Source organism: Danio aesculapii, chromosome 14, assembly GCF_903798145.1.
Source record: "Danio aesculapii chromosome 14, fDanAes4.1, whole genome shotgun sequence".
Lineage (NCBI taxonomy): Eukaryota > Metazoa > Chordata > Actinopteri > Cypriniformes > Danionidae > Danio > Danio aesculapii.
In genome coordinates, this window is record NC_079448.1 from 12,332,649 (window position 1) to 12,355,111 (window position 22,463).

Sequence of the window (22,463 nt, forward strand, 5' to 3'; positions counted from 1 at the left end):
TGTTTGATTAGGGTCGGAGCAAAACTGTGCAGAGCTGTGGCCCTCCAGGAATTGAGTTTGAGATCCATGAAGTAAAGTGTTCCAATTGCACATAAATATTTTGACCTTCTCATAAGTGTTTGCATATAATTCAAAATTGTCACATGTATAATTTCTGTATTTTATGCATTGTTGTGTTACATTGAATGTAAAGTTGAATGAGTAAAGCTGACTGTAAAGAACTACTGTACATGGAAACCAAAGATTTTTTTTTAACTGAAAAAATTTCTATTTCTCTTAATGTCTTTTTAGGAGTTATTAAGTGCAAAAAGGACCGTGATACTGGAGATGCAGGCAACTGTGCTGCATGTGCCTCACCACTGCCTTTAAACAACAGCCAGATCTTGCAGTTTTCGACCAATCAACTCACATGTGACCAACCCTCCCTTCAATCCCCTTTAAAAATTGGGGAGAGTAACATGGGGGAAGATCAGGAGCCAGATGCCCCCTACATCAAAGACCTGGAGCATCCTCTTGGCCACCTGACCTTCATTCTTTCTGACAGCCATGGGAATCGGGCACATGTGGCTTGTAATGTAACCCGTCCTGTTGAAGGCACCACCATTGTATGGGAACCAGTTAGGAAAACAGATGAGATTGCTGTAAATGTTACTTTACGAACACTGCTGGAGTGTGAGATCGATAGAGATGCTCTTCAGAACCTGTGGCGGTTGATTGCTTATTACTACGAGAGTCCAGCCATTTTGGAACGGGGAACCAGTCTTGGGAATTCTTCCAAGGTGACTTTTCAGTACTCTCAAGCCACAAGTGAGGAATCGCCATATTTCACTGAGCTCAAAGGACACTTGATGGCTGAACCAGCCTGGCTATTGCAACCAAGGGTCACTCTTCAGTTGAACAGACGCAAAACTACAACCAAGAAGCTGGTGTTGAACTTCTCCACTTTCATTTCAAAACAACTCATTGGAAGAGGGGATGAGGAGGATGTAACCTCATCCTGGGCTATGATCCAAAGAGGAGCCCCAGGGAGAATCCAGTCAGTTCTAGAACATTCTGAGGTCAGTCTGGATTGTAGCGTGCTCAGCTCAGGGCATCACCCTGTGGAGTGGATGCTTCCAGACTTAACACCGATCGATCAAACTGATTCCCATAATTTAAGGTTGGAGAATCACAGGCTAGTTATCAAAAACACAAGTATAGCAGACTCTGGACTTTATCATTGCTTTGTGAGGACTGACACTAATGTGGACATAGTCTCCTACAGACTCACAGTCAGGATGCGCCTCTTGAGTCCCAGTGATTTAAATGGAAAAAAGATATCCGTGGAAAAGGGGGGCACTCTTAATCTTCCCTGCTTAGTAACATCTCCTAATCCAATTGAGACAAAATGGTACCTACCAAACAATCAGATTCTCAAAGCATCAGACAGACAAGGAAATGTGCAAGTATCACAGAACAACACTTTGATAATCAAAACAGTGACACACGAGGATGCCGGAGAGTACAGCTGTTTAGCCGCTAACCTGTATGGAGCTGATATGTTGTCTCATCTAATTGTTGTTACTGGTGAAAAAGAAGAAAAACAAAGAGGTGTTTTGGTTTCCAAGGGCGAAGTACCACTTTTTGAAAGTGAGGGAAGTGAGGGGTCAGGTTATGAAGAAATCAAAGGACCAACAGCTAAGCTCACACCTCAAAAGGTTGATGGAAAACACAGAGGTGGCATTATCCGACAAAATGCAAAAGGGAAGAAAGCCAAGGAAAGTGTAAGAAAACCAAATAACTCTGTCAAGGAGCTTGACCCTAGCCGCTGGGAGCAGATTGTTGCAAAAGCTAATGCTAAACTCTCAACTGTTCTGCCACATCTAGAAAATGTAATAACAACAACCACCATCTCTTCGTCAGCCATTCAAACTACTAAAACAGATGTTTCTGCTAGTGGTGCCAGTACAACTTCAAGCCTACAACGTTTCAATGTGAAACAGCTGGAACCGGCACCCCACAGTGAGCATGTAAAACAAGAAACTACACATGGAGAAGAATCAAAACAGAAAATAGATGATTCCAACAATTCAGATTTGACAACAGCAGTGCGTGAACATGAGACACAGCTGGTGAAACAGGTAGACAGACACACAATAGAAGAGAAAATAAGGGCTAACAATAATTCCATCTGGAACCAAAGGCGAAGATTACCTTATAGGCAACGCAGACCTTTACCACGTAGACCACTTCCAAAGAGACCAAATTTCACTGCAACACCCACTACAACAGTGTCATTTACTCGATCTCCAGTCAATAATATAACAATGACCACTAACTCTTATTCTCCAGCACAATACAAAGATTTAACAGCACCAGTCACTCCTGCACATTACCCTGTAACTGAAAGCTTAGTCGTGGCAGTCACAGAGAATACCCTTAAAGTGCCAAAAACAACAAGAACAGATGGGAAGCTTAATGAATTTGAAAGCAAAACAAAACACATTGCTTGGGTTCAGCACATTAGTACAACATCTGTACAAGAAACTAAAGTATTTCCTGTTACACATGCCCCCAGACATTTCAACAGGTATGAACATGAAAATAGAGAGATCATTTTGAGAATTAACAGCCAAACAAATGATGATAAGATGAGGGAGATTTCAGCAACAGCCACCCCTAATCTTCAGATCAGCAACATAAATCCTCCAGAAACAAAAACTGCACATACAACTAAGAAACCAACACTAACCAATGTGGACCGGCAGAGTGTTTACAACTGGGGATTGCATCCTGAAGGTGTACCTATCCACCCCTGGCTAATCCAAAAGAATACACTCAAAAAAGAAATCGCAATTACACCTCATCCCTTCACACAGTCTTCTTTCTTGGCCAAAAACAATGTCATCCCCTTCTGGCCCACAGTTCAAAGCTCAAGGCACCACCATTCCCAAGACAAATCTTGGTATTTCCTACAAACAGGAGGCAGGGGCGCAGGGGTCACCAATCAGCCTCAAATTAGTGCTCAAACAGTAAAGCCCACAGCTTACATTTCAGGGTCAGTGACAGCTTCCTTTCCAAGGACCATAGCTCCACATGTCAGCTCATCTCGTGTACGAGATCAGTTACTTTTCAACAGGCTCAGAAACAGATACAGACAAACACAGCTTGATGCATATCGATTAGCCCAGCTGGCAAAGCTTGCAACTTCTAAACCAAGGATTTATCATCCCACTCCTCAACCTAACCAAGCTCCAAATGTCCCAAACATCTACAAAAAGGTGACTCCTCCATCCATCCTAGCATATACGAACAAACCACCCCCCACTGCTAGCATACCACATGGTGATCGCTGGCATTACAGTCATTTTGGAGCAAAGAAACTGAGCACTGCCATACCTTTTCCAAACCTGATGGGCAGTGGTGTCAAACCCAGGATCACAGCACCTGAATCTGCAACTGTATCTGCTCTAGCAGAGGGAGATGTGCTCTTGTCCTGTAGATCATCTGGAGACCCCAAACCTGTTGTTTCATGGACCAAAGTTTCAACAGGTTAGTCAATTCTACATTTTGAAGTTTTGTAAATGCATTTATCTGAGTACCTAATACCAATCATAGCCTAAATCTAATAGTCATCATGCTTCAAAACTGCTCAAGATAAAATATATCTGGGTCTGTATTTATCAAGCTTATGAGTGTTACTCATAAGAACAGTGCTAAGAACTGACTTTTAAAAAAAATATTGGCTAAAAGCTGCACTTAAAGTTACTTATTACAGAGGCATAGATCAATCACTGAGTAGATTTCCTTCTTTAAGAACATTTTCAGAATAACTAATTGTTAAAAGTTTAAGAGAATATAGTATGATATACACTTGACATTGGAAAGGAAACATCAACTAATTTTCCACCATGTCTTATTTCAAATTTTGAAACCGCAGAGCAGTTAGTGTTGGTGTGACCAACCTCAGCTGACTGATAATTGACGATGTTTGCTCTAAAGCTGTGGTCACACTAAAGTTTGTGCATGCGAAATTCTGACATATGGCACTGTGAAAAGAGGCAAGATTACACAAGATGATAAGACGTTAAAAAAGCAAGAGATTGGTCCATGTTTTAAATTTCTGTCTAGAGAGGACAAGTTTTGATCTTCGATTGGTCTCACGCAATCATGTGACATGATTTCGCAGGTCAGAGTTCACCAAGACTGAACTTTCCAATGCAGCAAACTGCGAAACTTGTCACACGAGCTTGCGTTTCCAGTCTGATGCATTCGCGTGCATATGAATGTAAGTCTGTGGGGAGAAAAGTTCAGTGTGACCGCAGCTTTAATCAGGGTGTGCTCAATCTTGTTCCTGGGCCTGTTTTTTCAAAAGGTTTTATCTGGATAAAATTGATCTGGATTTAGTAATCATTTTTTGCAATCCGTGATCATGTAATCCATCTTACTTTTTTTAGCCAGTTTTTCAATGCAACATCGGATTGGATCAATCTGATCCGGATGGGAACTTTTCAGGATCACTAAATCTGGATAACCAGTACTCAAACAGGATAGGAAGTCACCATGTAGAACTATAAATATGTAAAGAGCAACAAGTAGAATAGCCAGTGTGGGGTCAACATAACTTTATTTTTATTTGCAATGAAAACACACACATTTAAAAAAACTAAAAACAAGAAAAACACCACCTCATCCTCTTCTAACAGTTCGCTCATCTGAGACCTACAACACAAACACTGTACATTGAGGATATTTATAACAAGTTTCAAATATAGATATATTGAATTAAAAAAAGACTTAATGTCAAAAACTCCACAATAATTTCAGACTTCCTCATCTGATGTGGATAGACCCGCTTGTCTGAGCGTAGCCTTTAGGAGGCGAATCTCAAGTCTCGCCTTGGTTTGCTGCAGTTTGGTCAGAATCAGTTGTTCCTATGCCAGACGAAGCTGTGCTTCTGCCTTTTCGGTCTCTTTTTGCAACTGTTGAAAGGGATTTAAAAAATCTGTGATTGCCATTCGTTGCATTTTTTTTTTTTTTGTTATTCTGGTATCATTACATGCATCACTATAAATATACTAAAAACAAAAATATTTTCCATTGTAATGAATATATATTTATCAGTTAGAAACAGAATAAAATTTGTTTTTGGTCAATTTTGACACCTGTTAGGGAGATTATTTTATGAGGCCAAACTCTTTCTACTTTGCTGTAGTTCTATACTGAAAGGCTGAATTCGTTAAAGCCTACGTAATCACTGTAGCCTGACGGATGAACAAATACAATTAAAAGCTTATGAATAAATAGGATATTTTGTAAGATACTGCATGATCCAAATATAGTATTATTTGATACATTATTAAAGTTTTCATGACATTTTGGGCATGAAATCCACGCTGAATCCACCCTTCTGATGGGATCAGTTTAATCCAGATTTTTTGGATCAAAGTGATCCAAATCCTACAAAAAAGGTCTAACAAACGCAAGCTAAAGGTTTGATCCGGATCAAAACCAAGATTAGATTACGTGATCTAATCCAATTATGTAATCCGTTTTTTCTTTTAAAAAAAAACAACATTTTCAAGATTTGATCCAAACCGTTATCCTAAATCCTAATGGATTACTTTTGAAAAACCGTGCCCTGGAAATTGACCTTCCTACAGAGTTCAGCTCCAACCCTGATCAAACACACACGAACCAATTAATTAGGGCCTGGACAGCACTTGTTAATTACAGGCAGGTGTGTTTGAAATGGGTTCCAACTAAAATATGCAGGAAGGTAAATCTCCAGGAACAGGGTTGAGCACTCCTGGTCTAAATGATATCATTTCAGAATGAATTTATCCACAAGACTCCCAAAAATAAAAATATCTAAAATAAGTAAATATAACAATTGCAGCACAGCTTCAGAGAAAGCTTTTGGTATTTGTGGTCACACACTAGAGTAGAAACACATAAAAAATGAGCAGTTTCACAAGAGAAGTGCCAAACAATATATCATTGTCCGGCTGACTTTTTTTGCACAGTGAAAGTTTAGTCATGTGCGCTGCTCATATCATTATTTCAGCGCATCAGTATTCAGTCTACAAGATCACTGAAAAATGTGTCCTGCACAGTTCTCTACTCCACAGCGCTACCACAGGCCCCTACTGGCAATTCCTAACCACTTGAGAGACCTCTCAAGGAGTCTTAAATAACTGGGAGAGTAAAGTTCAAACTGACAAATTTTTAAAGTAGTCGCGTCACGGATGTTTTCACACTGCATGACTATCTGGGGTAGCATTCCGTCACTGCTGTGTTTACACTGCAAAATGGGGCCACAGGGTTTCACACTGCATGACTTTACAATAGGAGAATCGCCGCCAACGTCGTCTCGGTCCGCAAACGACATCATCATGGAAACAACGCAAGGTCAGGTGGTACATATTTGTTATTAACTACATAATGAGAAAGAAACCTTTAGTGGGTAGAAAATGTACTTATTGCTCACCTGTGTTTTGAAAGGAATTAGCAATTTCTCTTAAACAGTTTTCTATTTCGACCCAGTTGTGGTATTGCTCAGATGACATTTCAAACAGACACGGATGCTTCTGCCAAATTTCCAATAGTTTTTCCTTTTCCATTTCTTGGATCCAAATAAACCGAAAAGAAGCCCTTTTAACTTTTCCCCAAACCTCTCGCTGTGCTGCAGATACACATACTAAGTGGATGCTATTCTCTCATTGGGTGTAGGTAATCGCAGATGTTATTTTCAATCAAAACACATCTCATACGCATGATTTGAATCGCCGACGGGTCCACATTTTTAGCATGCCAAATATCTCACAGAAATTGGCGACTCATCAGCGATTCTCTCAGATTGCGTATTTGATAGTTCACACTGTGTGGTTATTTCTCCCATAAAGGAGCAGCGATTTACCTCTGATTTTAGCCATTTGTCTGCGATTTCTCAAAACCTGCCGGCGAGTCAAAATCGGGGCTAAAATCATGCAGTCTGAACTCGGCATATGAGTGATTCTTAGCTTTAAGAAATTTTTAAACTTGAAATTTGATAACTTGCTATTATACTTACTGTAAGTTTCATGAATTCTCAGCACTTAAGGCTAAAATGACACTTTTAGAAGCTTGATAAATACGAACCTTAGTATACTGTAAGATGGTGATGATGATAAATTTCTTTAAAAAAAACTCAAAACTATTGGAATTAAACTATACAATTTTAATACAAAAAAGAATATTGTGATTTGTCTTTAGGAGACAATTGGCCTGGCCTTTTTTTAAGTCACTCCAGTGTAGCTGAAAGTCGATAAACATATGAATTATGAAAACGGATTTAAGTATTTTATGATAGAAATGTTTATAATCACTGCACAAAAGAAAGGAACAGTAATTTTGTGTTTGAACTACTGTAGTTAGTAAAAGGCTGTTATAAGTAATGCTTTTAATGAGAAATTGTGTTTATCATTACATAACTCACTATGGCATACAGGTGTATTTTTGCTTATATAAAAATGAGTGAATAACTTTATCAAAATCCTATTTTAGAAGTTCACAAGCTTCTATAAAAGAATTAAAAGGCATTATAGTAATAGAGATGCAGGATTGAAATCAAAGCACACCCAACAGTGCTGATTGTCTGAAACAACCTGAGGTCAAACTGTTCAAGGATTGTTAAACATTATTTGATTCGTCTGTTTTTTTTTCTTCTTGATTATTTCCCCCAACTTCTTTTACAGGTGCAACTATTCAGAGCAACACAAAATTTGGACAAAGATTTGAGGTCCTTTTAAATGGTACTTTCGTGATTAAGAATGTCCAGCTGCAAGACAGAGGCCAGTACCTTTGCACAGCTCAAAACAAATTTGGCTCAGACCGCATGGTAGTTACACTAGTTGTCCAGACTCAGCCACCAAAAATCATTAGTTCAAGTCCCAGAGATGTCTCAGTGTTTTTGGGAAACCCTGTCAACTTAGACTGTATTGCAGTGGGCAAACCAGAAGCCCAGATTTCATGGATTCTTCCAGACAGGACGTTTGTGCGAGACATTGGTACCTTTGACCGAAAAGTATCCCTTTTTCCAAATGGAACGCTGAGCATTCATTCAGCAAACTTTTCAAATAAAGGTGATTATAAGTGCATTGCCAGCAATGCAGCGGGAGCTGACACACTCACATACCACATTCGTGTTTCAGCTCTACCTCCAATAATTGTTGAGGTTCCATATGAGACTATATTTATGAATGTGGGAAGAAATGTTTACATGGATTGCATTGCTAAAGGAGAGCCACTTCCTCTTATTAAGTGGGTTCTCCCTGATGGTTCAGAAATGAAGCCCACACAGTTCATTGGAAGCCGGATATTTATCTTCCCAAATGGAACACTCTATATAAAGAATGTCATTCCCAATGACTCAGGGAAATATGAATGCTCAGCAACCAACCCAGTTGGCTTTGCTAAAAGGACGGTGCAGATGGATGTTAGACAAGAGGCTCCAGGCCCCTGGAAAGGCTTACACCAACATCATAGTGTCACAGCAACATATGGATCCACAGTTTTCTTGTATTGTCCAGAGTCCATAGGTTCCCAGAGAGGTACAGTCTGGAGACTGCCATCTAAAACCATACTGGAGCATCAGTACAGGTACTGTTGTTTTATTTGGTTAAAATAAAACCCATATAACTGTACTGTGTAACCCTGACTTTTCTTAAATGTGTGTATGTTTTAACATAGCTGTTTGAATAAAATTACAAAACAAAAACAAACATTCTGAGACCTATTACCTTTAATTACCATAATAGTCAAACTGACCACATGTATTTCAGCATCAACTACCTTTCCTGTGTCTATCTGTTGCCCAGCAAATTTCTGATCAAAATATAACGTTAAAATATAACTTTATAACAGCACATCTATCAAACATTTCAAAACAATATTTTCACTGTGGCAAAAATAATAATAATAATAATTAATTTAAAAGGGCCATGAAACCCCCCTCTTTTAGTTTAAGTCTACCTTAGAATTTAAAAAAAAATGCTTCATGACGGGTGTGGAGCGCTGTGATCAGAGGAAGGAGTGTCTGTGGCCGGCAGAGCAGAGGAAAAGAGGGGAGCGAACAACTGTCAGTTGGCTCACAAAATGAGACACAAACTGTGAAGAGACCTATGATTTTATAGTTTACAAAGTTAAAATGGAAGTAAATAAACAGCAAGTGATTTAATGCCCTGCTACATATGTTATTCATTATTTCATATACACATAATCACAATTTGTTATATCATTAAGATAATCATTTTTATAAAAAAAAACACTAAAAATAAGGACTTTTCTCCTTCCCAATCCCCGGGTCCGAATGCAGATTGAAAAGCAGCCCTATCTATTTCAACCATTAGCCCTGCCGGTAATCCGGAGGATTTTAAACATGAGCGTACACAGCAGCACGGATATAGGCAATGTGTCTGAATGGTACGAAACTCAACTGATAAAAGACCACCACTCTCCAATTCTCATACAGTTCTCCCGACAAAAATGCTTACTGCAAACCAACAGCTTTGCTGTATCGGCACTGACAGCATTGTGGGGAAAAAACATGCAACAAACTCCATGGATCATGGAAACAAACACATACGACCCTTCATGAACGGCTAAATACTGCATGCCGTGAGCAGCTGCGATCTCACAGCTTGACAGGTCTACCTTGCCTTTAGAGCACATACACATGCAGTCGTGAATAATTAAGAAAACTGAGCTATGAATAATAATGAGAAACTGATGCGTCATCCCTCCACTAGCAGATGGGCGCTACGTCACTGATTTTGATCTCGCCCCAAAAATGATTTTAAACCCAGAAGATGAAATTAGCTGAAAAAAGCTCAAATTTATCCAGTTTTCCCCACAGTTATAGCTGACAGGTGCTAATATTGTCTTCATTGATGCTCAACACACACAAATCTGTTAAAAAATTTGGTAATACTTTATTTCGATGGTTCATATGACTATTAGTAGACTGTCTGATATCTGTCTAATATGCTTAATATCGGCAGATACTGCTCCTTCAACAGACATTTAACTGGCTGTAAGAAACTTTGTAGGTACTTGTCAACTTAAACTAAGCATAACCCTAACCTAACAGTCTACAGTACTTATAATCTAATGAGAATTAGTTGGCATGTAGTGTAACGCAAATTCAACAAACGGACCATGAAAATAAAGTGTGACCAACATTTTTTAAAAAGTACTCAAGGGTTTATTGAACCGTTAAAAAAATTACTCTCCCTCTTTCCATACAAAGTTAGATCCGCACCTTTAGTGCAGTCTAGTAACTCAAACACATTTATAGGCTATATTACAAAAGACGATAATATTTTTTATAAAATATTGTATGACAACAGATATTCTAATCCTAATTCTAAAATCTAAATGGAAGCTTTAAAAGTAAATATGATGTGACAAAAATGTATGTCTTTTATGAATGGTCCGAATAACGATTACGTCTTGGTAGCTTTAATGTTAATAATGTGTGGAACATCTTTCCCTTTCACAACAACCCTATATTGAGATAGTTATGTCAAGCCGTCACCACTTTACTGTCATTTTATCTATATTATGATACGCATTTGAGGTATTATTGGTTCTCACTGTTCACACCGTGCCGTCTGACATACGCTCTCGGACTCACAGCAGGCCAACTTCATCACTTGTTCAATTTAAACAATGTCTGGTGTAAATTAAACAAGAAGTCTGTCTCAGACTGGAAAGCCCAAACAACCCCTGCTGATCCAGACAATACAGTAACAGAGTGTGGTGTAAGGGCAATTTGTCTACTTCTAATGCTTATTTAGTTATACAACAGGCAACTTAAATCCGATAACAAAAGCACAACATTAGATTGTCAATTATTATACCTAGTACTATAATTCATCAAAAATGTATAATGTTGGACAATTTAAATTTAAACTTCTGACAAATATGATTATTCATAATCTTTTAATTAGACTTAATCTACAACATTTTAATAAGAAACCAGCAATTGAATATGACAATGTTTTTTGCCAATATTTGCATGAGAAAATGTTTGTATTGTTCTCTCTGTCTGTAAAACTTGTAAGCCTGTAAATTTGTCATAAACTCAGATTTTCTATTAAAAGCAGCTATATATTTTATTTCAGTAGAAATGTTATAAACATTTTAAATTGTTATTGGAATTGGAAAGGCATTACCTAAATGGCTCACAACTCTAAAATAAAGGATCCAGGGTTGCGTTTCCCAAACAACGATGTAACTCGCGGCTGAACTATCATAGTACGATGCATCGTTTGGGAAAAGAACGATGTAGTGACGAGTGTTTCCCAAAATCCCTAGTTTCTCTGTCGCAGATCCATCGCTTGAACCACGTTAGTTATTGCGTAAAATGCCCATAATGATGCTCTAAACGGGGTGGAGTAACATGTTCTTTAGAGAAGAACCCCATCATTTCTTTGTGCAAGTTATATTGTTTTACACAAACACGCATTTAAAATAAAATCAAAGATTAGTTTTGGTAAAAACATGCACTCGTTTTCCATAATAATTGAAATATATGTAAACGGCACATATAGGGCCTATGTTTGCCTTACTAATATTATTGAGGAGTTGAACATTTCATATTCTAATCTAAAACATAAAATCACTTTCAAAAGCAACCACGTATTCTAATATCATCTATAAATCATATAAATAAATAAGCAATGAGGCTATTTATTATAAAATGAAATTTAATATTTATTATTTATTAGGAAATTTAAAAAATCCTACTTCAATAAAAATATTAATGATGATGATGATGATGATGATGATTTTATTATTATTACTAAGTAGGATATTGTTTATTTATTTTATTTTATTTTTTTGAAAAGTCTACTTTTACAATTTGACACATGTAAACCACAGCAGAAAGTTCTAACCAACAGGCGCATGTCCTATGTAGTACAGATACTAAATAAATAACCTGCTATAAATGAAAAGCATTAACACATGCTATGTTTTTACAAGCTTTGGAGACGTATCATAAATTCCACTTTTGAATAATAGGTCACCTACAGCTTTTGCCATGAGGCTGTGTTTGACATCAATGTTTTCAAAGTGCACTGCGAAGGGAGCACAATTGTAAACATGAAGATCGCTAAAACTGAACTGTAAAAATAGTTGAGATATATGTATAGTATGAGAGATGTATGAGAGATGACTTTAATGCTTTTTTATTTTTAATCATTCCAACTTTGAATGTTAGAATGTTCTAAATGAATAGGGCATAGGGGTAAAGTAGGAATAGAACACAGCCAGGAACTATGTTTCTAACTACAGCTCCAGAAGTGTAGTTTCAAGTGCTCTAGTTTGCGACGCAGTTTGCGAATGTTCATTGGAGTGATAGATTTGGGAAACTGCAAATCAACGAACTATTGTTGTAACGACGGAGCTTGCGACTTTAGTTGGCTAACGATGGTTTTGGGAAAGGCACCCCAGATTGACAAGTAAGCATGGTAATAACCCCCAAATCCCAATTCTACCCCTTAGCACCTCCCCTTTCCCGCTAGCCCTCATTTTGCGCGTTCACGTGAAGGGGTAGAGGGTGTCCCAATTATCTTTACCTTGAAGGTGTAGGGCTAAGGGGAAGGGCTAGTTAGCCCTCAAAACTGAGATTTTTCAGGAACAACACAGTAGAAACCAAGATGTATGAAAATATGCCAGAATACATCATCTACAATGACAGCATTGCGCACACGGTAGTAAGGAGATGCACAAATTAGTATTTTTTTACAAGCATATGTTTTTATACTATCATGTCATGTTTTTTTAAAACACTAAAATAAAAACTGCAAAATTTTGCTATCTATAATCTCTAATGATAACTCCTATGTAGCAGTCCCACAACATTCTGTCACTCGATGACATTCGAATACCCTGTCAGAAAGACTAATGACTGGGAATGACCTTTGTTACCAGTGTCTGGTATAACGTTAAAGTTGTTTTTGTGTGCTTACATAGATGTATATGGCCATGGTGTAAATGCACAGTATAGTTACGACCTTATTGCCACATTAGATCATTATGATAACATGATATCATTGCCTTCAGTGACTTCCTGAAGACAAATACCAAAAAAAAAGCAACTTGAATAACTACAGCAGTGAAGATCGTAGATCTCATATGTAGTAAGAGATCATGATGACATACAATGACGTGTGCAGGTGTTGTAGTGGTGTCACATTTCTTAGTTGTTTCATATGAAGGGATAAGGGTACAATATAGAATTGGGATTGGGCCTTGACCAAAACTGCAGCTAAGAGCTAGTACAAAGTCTGAATAAAGAAAGATTTCACATAGACCAAGTTCGATTCTAAGTAAAAAAAGTTTCATTTTTTATAATAGGACAATAAACAAAAGACGTGGAAAATAAACAGCACTGTTCAGACACTGTAACTTAAAAGGAAGGCTGTGAGCTCTTTTATTCTACAATTACAGCAATTACTGTGAAAGTAATTACTATGAAAGAGCTCAGCTGTCATGAGATAAGATGTAAACAATTTTTCTCTTTTTTGTTCTCAGTCCACAAAGACACATCACTGCTTTTCCCAACGGCACTCTGAGGATTCTGAGACTGACTGAGAAAGATGGAGGTAATTATTTGTGCATGTACCAAAGACCAAATGGTGAGGACATGGAACTGTTCCAAGTAGAGGTTCTCATGAGGCCCCCAAAGATTGAGAACGCTGGGGCACAACATAAAAGAGTTGCTAATGGAGACAACTTTCTAGTGGACTGTATCGCCTCTGGCCTTCCAGACCCTGAGGTTTCATGGAGCCTCCCAGATGGCACCATGATCAACAATGCCCTTCAGTCAGATGACAATGGATCCCGTAACCGGCGCTATATCATCTTTGGGAATGGTACGCTTTTGTTGCAACAAATGGGAAAGAAGGATGAAGGCAATTATACATGCTACGCTAAGAATACACTGGGAGAGGACGCAATGAAAGTAAGTGTCCAAGTGATGACAACCCCACCCCAATTATCCACTAAAGAACCGGAAACCCTTCGGGTCCCATTTGGGCAATCAACCCAAATAAAGTGTGATGCTCCAGGTGTTCTACCACATACAATTATCTGGATATCACCAAGGAATGAGATAATTACCTCATCTTCGGTCAAATACCAAATTCTAAATGATGGGACTCTAATCATAAAAAAACTGACTTTGACTGACCAGGGAAAGTATGCTTGTGTGGCACAGAACCCTGCTGGAGCAAACATTGGGAATGTAAATCTCCTAGTTGAGGTTAAAAAACCGCAAATCAACAGACAAAGTGGGCAATCTGTAAGCAAAGTTTTAGCTGTGTATTTCCAGACCCTTCTGCTAGACTGCAAGGCAGAGGGAATGCCTGATCCACAGATCACCTGGACCACACCTTATGGCATGTCTCTACCTACTCCATATTTGGGAGGCAGATTCCAAGTTCACAAAAATGGTACTCTTGAATTGAGGGGCATTCGAAAGACCGATGAAGGTCGGTTTCTGTGCATAGCCAAGAATTACTTGGGGGAAGCAAGCCTAGTGATTGACCTGGAAGTTGCATCACTTGCTGAAAAGCCAAGTTTTACGGTGCCAAACATTGAGGTTCTTCCTCTCAAACCAGATGGAGATGACATCTTTCTGGAATGTCGTGTAACAGGAAAACCAAAGCCAGAGATTCTCTGGATTCTACCCAATGGAACAGTGCTGAATCCAGGAATGAAGCTTCATCGGTTCACTCACTACATGGAAAACGGAACTTTACACATTATGCTGCCAGGTGTCATTGACAAAGGTGTATATCGATGCCTGGCCAAAAATGTTGCTGGACTAGCAGAAAAGCGCTATTCTTTAGAACTTGGACAGAAGCCTCAGATTAGAAGTACAGCTGCTACAATGAAAATTTCATTTGGGCAGACACTAAATATGCCATGCAATGCTGATGGTTATCCTCAGGCAACAATTACCTGGACTCTTCCTAATGGCCTGGTCTTAGACAAGCCTCAGGCTATTGGAAGAGTACTGTATTTATCTAATGGCACACTTCAAATAAAAGAAACTTCCAAACTTGACAGAGGAACGTATACCTGCAAAGCCAAAAATACATTTGGATTATCAACCTTGTCCTATCCAGTGAGTATCATGGTGTTTCCGCCTCAAATCACTCATGCTCCACCTTCAATAACTAGAGTTAACAAGGGCTCTCCTGTGGTTTTGAACTGTATTGCTGCTGGCATACCTAAACCAGACATTTCTTGGACTCTTCCTGGACGTACCACGCTTGTACCTAATAATCGCTTCACAACACCAGGTGGAATTCACATGACTGAAGAGGGAAGTTTGGTCATTCAGGACCCAGGCCTCATGAACTCAGGGATTTATAAATGTAATGCTAGAAATGCCTTGGGAACAGACTTCAAAGCAACATACCTTCAAGTGATCTGAGCAGCATACTGAAATCCTATCGGCCAAGTAGCATTAAGCTTAACAATTAAAAGAAAATGAACAGGTAGCTTTCTAAAATAAACTGTATGTACAATACCCCCAGCAATGTTGTTAAAGAGTACTTTTCCACCAACAATGGGTGTTAGTTTGTTTCTGCCCATTCAGTGACCCAAGGATGAGATTTCTTTAGTAATCTGTATTTAATTTATGAAAAATTTGTTTGTACATATTTATATATTCCACATATATATATATAAAACAGAACCATATACATATACACACATAACTTGTACTGTACATAAAACATTCCAGAGTGTCTGCAATTTTTCAGATATATTCTGTATGATGATTTTTTTAAATGGCTTGTCAGAGCAGAATGTGGTCATGTATCATGATACAAAAGTTGCCTTGTGGAAGCTGTACACCCATATAGAAATCTGATATGGCAATATATGTAAATTACATATTGTATGACACACACATTCATATTTGGATTTCACATATATGAAAAACATGTTGCATATAGGGGTGACGTGGTGGTGCAGTAGGTAGTCCTGTCACCTCACAGCAAGATGGTCGCTGGTTCGAGCCTCGGCTGGGTCAGTGGCATTTCTGTGTGGAGTTTGGATGTTCTCCCCGCGTTTGCGTGGGTTTCTTCCAGGTGCTCCGGTTTTCACCACAAGTCCAAAGACATGTGGCACAGTTGAATTGGGTAAACTAAAATTGTCCTTATGTGTGTGTGAATGAGAGTGTATGTGTGTTCCCCAGAGATGGGTTGCAGCTGGAAGGGCATCCGCTGCGTAAAACAAATGCTGGCGGTTCATTTCGCTGTGGCGACCCCGGATTAATAAAGGGACTAAGCCGAAAAGAAAATGAATAAATGAATGTTTCATATATACCATATTTTATATATGTAAATTCCAAATATGAACTAGTGTGTCATATATGCAATTTGTTCATATTTCCATATCAGATTTCGATATGGGCATAAAAATAACACAAAAAAAACAAAATAGGCAAATAAATAATTATATTTAATTTGTTTTTCGTTTCAAGTTTTTAAAACCAACCCAAACCACTGTTTATAACGATATGTTTATATACACTACCGGTCAAAAATTTGGGGTCAGTTTTTTTTTCATGCTTTTTTTAAAGAAAATTATTCTGTTCATCAAGGCGACGTTTATTAAATGTAAAAAATGTTAAAGTTGTATTTATTCATTACTTTTTGTGTGTATAACCATGAATAATAATAATAATAATAATTTAAGTGATTTCTGAAGGATCATGTGGCTCTGAAGACTGGAGTAATGAAGCTGAAAATTCATCATTAAAATGACTGGAATAAATCATTAAATTAAATGATAAACTACTTTTGAACAGCAGCGATTTTGAACATTAACAAAAATATTAACTGTACAGAGCAACTTTCATTTGGCTGTTCAGACAACTTCCAACATATCATGGTCAAATGGAGCACTATGAGTCATATGAAGCAGCAGTTTTATGTTTTTACTATTATAAAATAATATAAATTATTTATATAAAGTATTTATCATTATCGTTACAATAATTTCACAGGGTTACAACAACATAGGGGTTTTATATAGACACATAACATACAAATATATAACAACATTAATGGGATACACAAATGTCTTCATCTGGAGTCCTAATAATAACCAAAATTTTCCTCGGGGGAGGGGGAGGATGTATGACCCCTGTTCTCTAACATTACTAGCATATCTTAAGATCCATTAAAAATTTTAAACCATTGCACTATACACTATTATATGGAGCTTTCACAGTCTTCCACACTGCAAAAAAAAAAAAAATGTATATATATATACAGTTTAGATGCAAAAACCTGTAAATGCCGTCTGAAAATCCATTGAAAATTAACATTTTTCTCAGCCTCCTTTGTTTATCCTTTGTTAAATTATTTTCCTTGCTTATTTTAAAGTTTAAAGGCATTAAAGTTTTTGCATCTAAACTACACACATATATATTATATATATATATATATATATATATATATATATATATATATATATATATATATATATATATATATATATATATAATTCTTTTTATTTTCAATTTTTTAAATCAAGAAACAAGTAACAAATGTCTTGCTTTCTGAAAAAAATAAGTTAATTCTTACTTCAAGCTAGCTACATGTAAATAAGCAGTGGGGTGAACAATTTACCATAAGATTATTTTTCTTGTTTTAAGAAAGTTCACTTTCAAAACTCTTTATTTGTCTATAAAATGCTTCTTGGTTTAGAAATTTTCAAGAAACAAGAGATTTATAGATTGTTTATCTTTCTCCAAGATCTCAAAAGGAACAGCTGTTTTAAGATTATTGGTGCTTTGTTGAAGAATTTGTGTCTGGAAAAGAGCTGCCTGAAGATTCTTCGAAAACTCTTAATTTTATAGCCATTTCACTGCAATAAATCCTTCATACAAGTACCCATTTGACAACAAAAACGAACAAATACAGAATTCATAATAATTTTGAGGGGGAACTATATCCCTTTAAATCTCATGTTGTTTTGTTTATTTAACAAGGGGAAAATGTAGTCTAGTTTTAATTCCGCTTTTAATTGCTTTGTATATGAACTACATCAGTTGGCAAACACTTGTCGGGCTATGTAAACTCCCTGCATCTGCAAAGGGAGTGGATCTGCCATCCCTTCCCCCATCACCACCATCATCACCGCCGGACCAGTGAACACCAGGCTCGGCACATCATTTCACCGTTATGGCAAATGAATTCCCAGAAAACAGAGACGGAACTGCCAACTCACGCCATGCCAACCTCACGTCGTCTCTAGACCTGAGCACGTCTCTGGATCACAGCGTGCAGACGCGGATTTTTAAAATCATTGTCATCGGGGACTCAAATGTGGGCAAGACCTGTTTAACCTTCCGCTTCACCGGCGGAGCCTTCCCCTGCAAGACTGAAGCCACCATCGGCGTGGATTTCAGGGAGAAAGCGGTGGAGATCGAGGGCGAGAAAATAAAGGTGGGATTTATAGTAGGGGTTGCTCTCGCCCCGAAGGCCGACATCTCGTTGTACTACGATTGTATTGTGTTTCAGTGACAGCAGCATCACGAGGAAGCTCAATGTTTACATTCTGAGTAACGTTTAATAATAATAACATTACTGTTTCTTTGATCGCATGTTGCGTCTAAACCACTGTTTTATAGCTTTCATTACAGGCGAATCAAATTACATGTCATGTGGAAAATTAAAAACAAAAATGCGAGTGCTTTGGTCACACCTGCCCTTTATTGTTGCTTAGGATGGTAATGTAATGTTTTGGTAAATGGTAACTGGTTTTTACTTCGTATAAGATGGTCATTACCCTTTCCACACTCTCCATTAGCTGCACCAAAATGTTATTATCAGATAAAAGTTAATATATCATAATGTTACAGATGCACCTTATGCTGGTATATTAATAAATGACAACCTGCAGGTATATAAAAACTTTTAAAAGTGTATGTGCATAAAAGCTATATATATATATATATAAGAGAGAGAGAGAGAGAGAGAGAGAGAGAGAGATAGATAGATAGATAGATAGATAGATAGATAGATAGATAGATAGATAGATAGATAGATTAAAAACATTGCCATTCATTTTATGAGATATTAAGATATGCAATGCTAAGTCTGAATTATAGTTGACAAGGAGCTACAGAACACAAGTGATTTATAAAATCACTGCTAAGTTTAACTATAATATAGTGAAGGTTTATCATTTGTATGTGATTTTAAGGCCTGTGACCCAGCATTTCAGGAGAGTTTAAAACATTTGGGCACAAAAAAATTATAGTGTTTGGAAGTATAACAATTTGTACAAATGTTTCTTACTTTGAATTGTAGATATTTGGTCTAGAAACAAGACAAAAATTCTAAACGAAAACAAGATTATTTTACTTACTCTAATGGCAGATCATTTTGCTCGTTTTAAGGAAAAACTCTTAATTTTGAGTTATTTCTTATGAAGGTGCAAATAAAACAATATTTTTACTTGATCTAAGAAAATAGATATTTGGACTAGAAACGAGACAATGCAAAGTAAGAAAAACATTTCTTGCACTGTTATTACTGCACCTGAATAATGTTAGACTCCCCAGACAATTGCCAAATAGAACTAATAATCTTGTGAAACTGTATTCATATCACAATATTTATAGCAGAAAAATCGTAATATCATATTTTTCCAATATTGTTTAGCCCTAATGTATTTGTATTTTAATAAATAATTATTATTTTTGAGCAAGTTTTACATCTGCCTTATAATATAATAAAAATTGTAAGTTGCTTTGGACTAAACAGTCTGCTAAATCACTAAGTGAAGTTTATTTATAAACTAATTTCGAGAGGATCACGTGCTTATGATTGCTAGCGGCTGGATCCGCATTATAGAATTTTCAATGAACCGACGACTCATTGAGACGACTCCTAAGCTACTACAAATTCACCCCATACTCTTCCTTATTCTAGATGGGTGACAGGGTGGCCCAGTGCTTAGCACTGTTGCCTCACAGCAGGAACGTCTTTAGTTCCAGGCTTTACCAAACCAGCAGACGTTTCTGTGCGGAGTTTCCATTTTTCCCCGGTTCCCCGGTTTCCTTCCATCGTCCTGTTCATTGGTTACTACAGCAGGGGAGTTCTCGAGATCTACCTGAGCTCAAACTACCCTCTCACCTTGCAACGGGAGGGAGCCCCGGACTCGAGGATCTTATGAGCTCAGGGCTCTCTCCCGGGACAGCATCCCAAACAAGCTTATAATTAATCATCAGCAGTGTGAACTCTTGAAATGTAAATATTGGAGAGGTGTTTACTTTTCTGATGAATGTTTTTTTTAAACGACATTAAAAGTAATGTAAATTAAAATAAAGGTCAGAGGTTTGAACTGAAAACTTATACTTTTATACGTTTTTATTTTAAAAGATCAATTAATAAATAATCAATTATCTTTATAATTTAAATAAATGTATTTCTTAGCTTTCAGAGTCACTTTTCTTCAGCCCTGATGTTTTCTTTCTTTTTTTTCTCTTAACAGGTACAAGTATGGGACACAGCAGGCCAGGAACGCTTTCGAAAGAGCATGGTTGAGCACTACTACCGCAATGTGCATGCTGTCGTTTTTGTATACGATGTCACTAAAATGGCCTCATTCCAGAACCTAAAGACCTGGATTCAGGAGTGCAACGGTCACGGGGTGTCATCGGCAGTGCCTCGTGTTCTGGTGGGCAACAAATGTGATCTAGTTGACCAGATCCAGGTGCCTTCCAACACTGCCCTCAAGTTTGCCGATGCCTATAACATGCTACTGTTTGAAACGTCAGCCAAAGATCCCAAGGAAAGCCAGAACGTGGACTCCATTTTCATGTGCCTGGCATGTCGTCTAAAAGCCCAAAAGTTCCTGATTTACAGAGATGTGGAGAGAGAAGATGGCAGAGTGAGGCTGACGCATCAACCAGACCCCAAGAGTAACTGCCCATGCTGAGGACCTTAAACTGTGAAATTACTAACATTGATAATTTACAATGCAAGAATGTGCCTGCGACTAATTTTAGTTACTTAATGACAGCTGCTCCATGAACTTTCTCGGTTTTTCTGTAAGTGTGCTTTTTTTGTGTTCTAGTTGCACTCAAAAGCAAATCCCACAAAGCCTGTCAAGAACATGTTGGGGTCGCGTTTCATCTCAAAATAAAAACAAAGAGATGAGAAATCATGATTTGCTGAAAGGAAGCGATGCCTTTTTTTAGACCGTTTTGTGCATTGGGACATTATTTTCTTGGCAGTTAACACTTTTTCCACAAATATTGATTACTTTATTGAAAGAAAAGTTCTTGTTTTCATTACTGTTTCATACAGTAATGTAATAAATAAGTATTCAACATGCCACAATTTTACTCAGAAAACATATTTCTAATAGTGCTGTTGACTTGAAATTTTCCTCAGATGTTGATAACAACCAAAAAACTACATATATGAAAAGAAAAGAAATCTAATTAGTTTACAAATTAAGTTATCTGGTAGGAAAAAAAGTATTGAACACATGAAGAAAGGGAGGTGTGAAAAGGCACTGAAAGCCCAGACAGCAGCTGAAATCTCTCAGAAGTTATTCAGCAACCCTTCGTCTTTGTAATATAATATCAGATGTTTCAGTCCAACATCTACAAGACCAGGATGATTAAGATAAACCATGATGGACATGTCAGCAAGACAGTGATCCAAAACATAGCCAAGGAAACTCTCAAATGGTTTCAGAAAAAGAAAATCAAGCTGTAGAATGGCCCAGCCAATTACCTGATGTGAATCCAGTAGAAAATACAAAGTAAAGATCAGTTTAGATAGACGAAACCCAAAGAACACCAAGATTTTTACACTGTTAAAATCTGTGGAACAAATCACACCTGAGCTGACTTCATTCTACACATGAGAGTCATCTTTAACCTGCCATCTTATGCCAGCTGCCGGAACTTATTTCCACCACTGTATATGCATACATGCTGTACATATACATACAGCTATGGAAAAAATTCTGACCACTTAAAAATTCTGTTATAGTATATTATAATCCTTTGCTATTCTGGCAAGATATCACTATCAGAAAAATGCTGTAAATCATTGTAATGTAATTTGAACAAATGTTGTCAGACATTTATAGGAAAACAAAGTTATGAAATCATTCCAGAGAAACCCCCTAATCCCCCCACACTGAAAAAATAAAAAAATAAATATACAGTTGAAGTCAGAATTATTAGCCCCCCTTTGAATTCTTTTTTCTTTTTAAAATGTTTTCCAAATTATGTTTAACAGAGCAAAGACATGTTTACTGTATGTCTGATAATATGTTTTAAGCTGGAAAAAAAAAAACTTTTTAATTTTTTAAAAACCATTTTAAGGTCAAAATTATTAGCCCCTTTAAGCTATTTTTTTTTTTTTTTCGATAGTCTACAGAACAAA

The 22,463-nt window shown here is 37.3% G+C and overlaps 2 protein-coding genes across 2 annotated transcripts in view; both read left to right on the forward strand.

The window, feature by feature from the left end:
- Nucleotides 1-15,711, forward strand: part of si:ch211-159i8.4 (immunoglobulin superfamily member 10) — a 31,932-nt gene extending 16,221 nt beyond the window's left edge. Inside the window, exons 5-7 of the mRNA XM_056471761.1 lie at nucleotides 292-3,531; nucleotides 7,716-8,619; nucleotides 13,561-15,711. Coding sequence (XP_056327736.1) covers nucleotides 292-3,531; nucleotides 7,716-8,619; nucleotides 13,561-15,469 — 6,053 coding nt within the window. The 3' untranslated portion in view covers nucleotides 15,470-15,711. The remainder of the gene's footprint in view (nucleotides 1-291; nucleotides 3,532-7,715; nucleotides 8,620-13,560) is intronic.
- Nucleotides 15,712-17,793: 2,082 nt separating this feature from the next.
- rab33a (RAB33A, member RAS oncogene family) lies at nucleotides 17,794-22,313 on the forward strand. Its single transcript, XM_056471796.1, has 2 exons — nucleotides 17,794-18,497; nucleotides 20,551-22,313. The coding sequence occupies exons 1-2, from the start codon at nucleotides 18,234-18,236 to the stop codon at nucleotides 20,995-20,997; spliced, it is 711 nt and encodes a 236-aa protein (XP_056327771.1). The 5' UTR covers nucleotides 17,794-18,233; the 3' UTR covers nucleotides 20,998-22,313.
- The last annotated feature ends 150 nt before the right edge of the window (nucleotides 22,314-22,463 follow it).

Excerpts from the sequence above, each read along its gene's own strand:
- rab33a (XM_056471796.1), top strand. The coding sequence starts at position 18,234 with ATGGCAAATGAATTCCCAGAAAACAGAGACGGAACTGCCAACTCACGC. Across the intron at positions 18,498-20,550 it reads TCGAGGGCGAGAAAATAAAG|GTACAAGTATGGGACACAGC; the intron begins GTGGGATTTATA and ends TTCTCTTAACAG.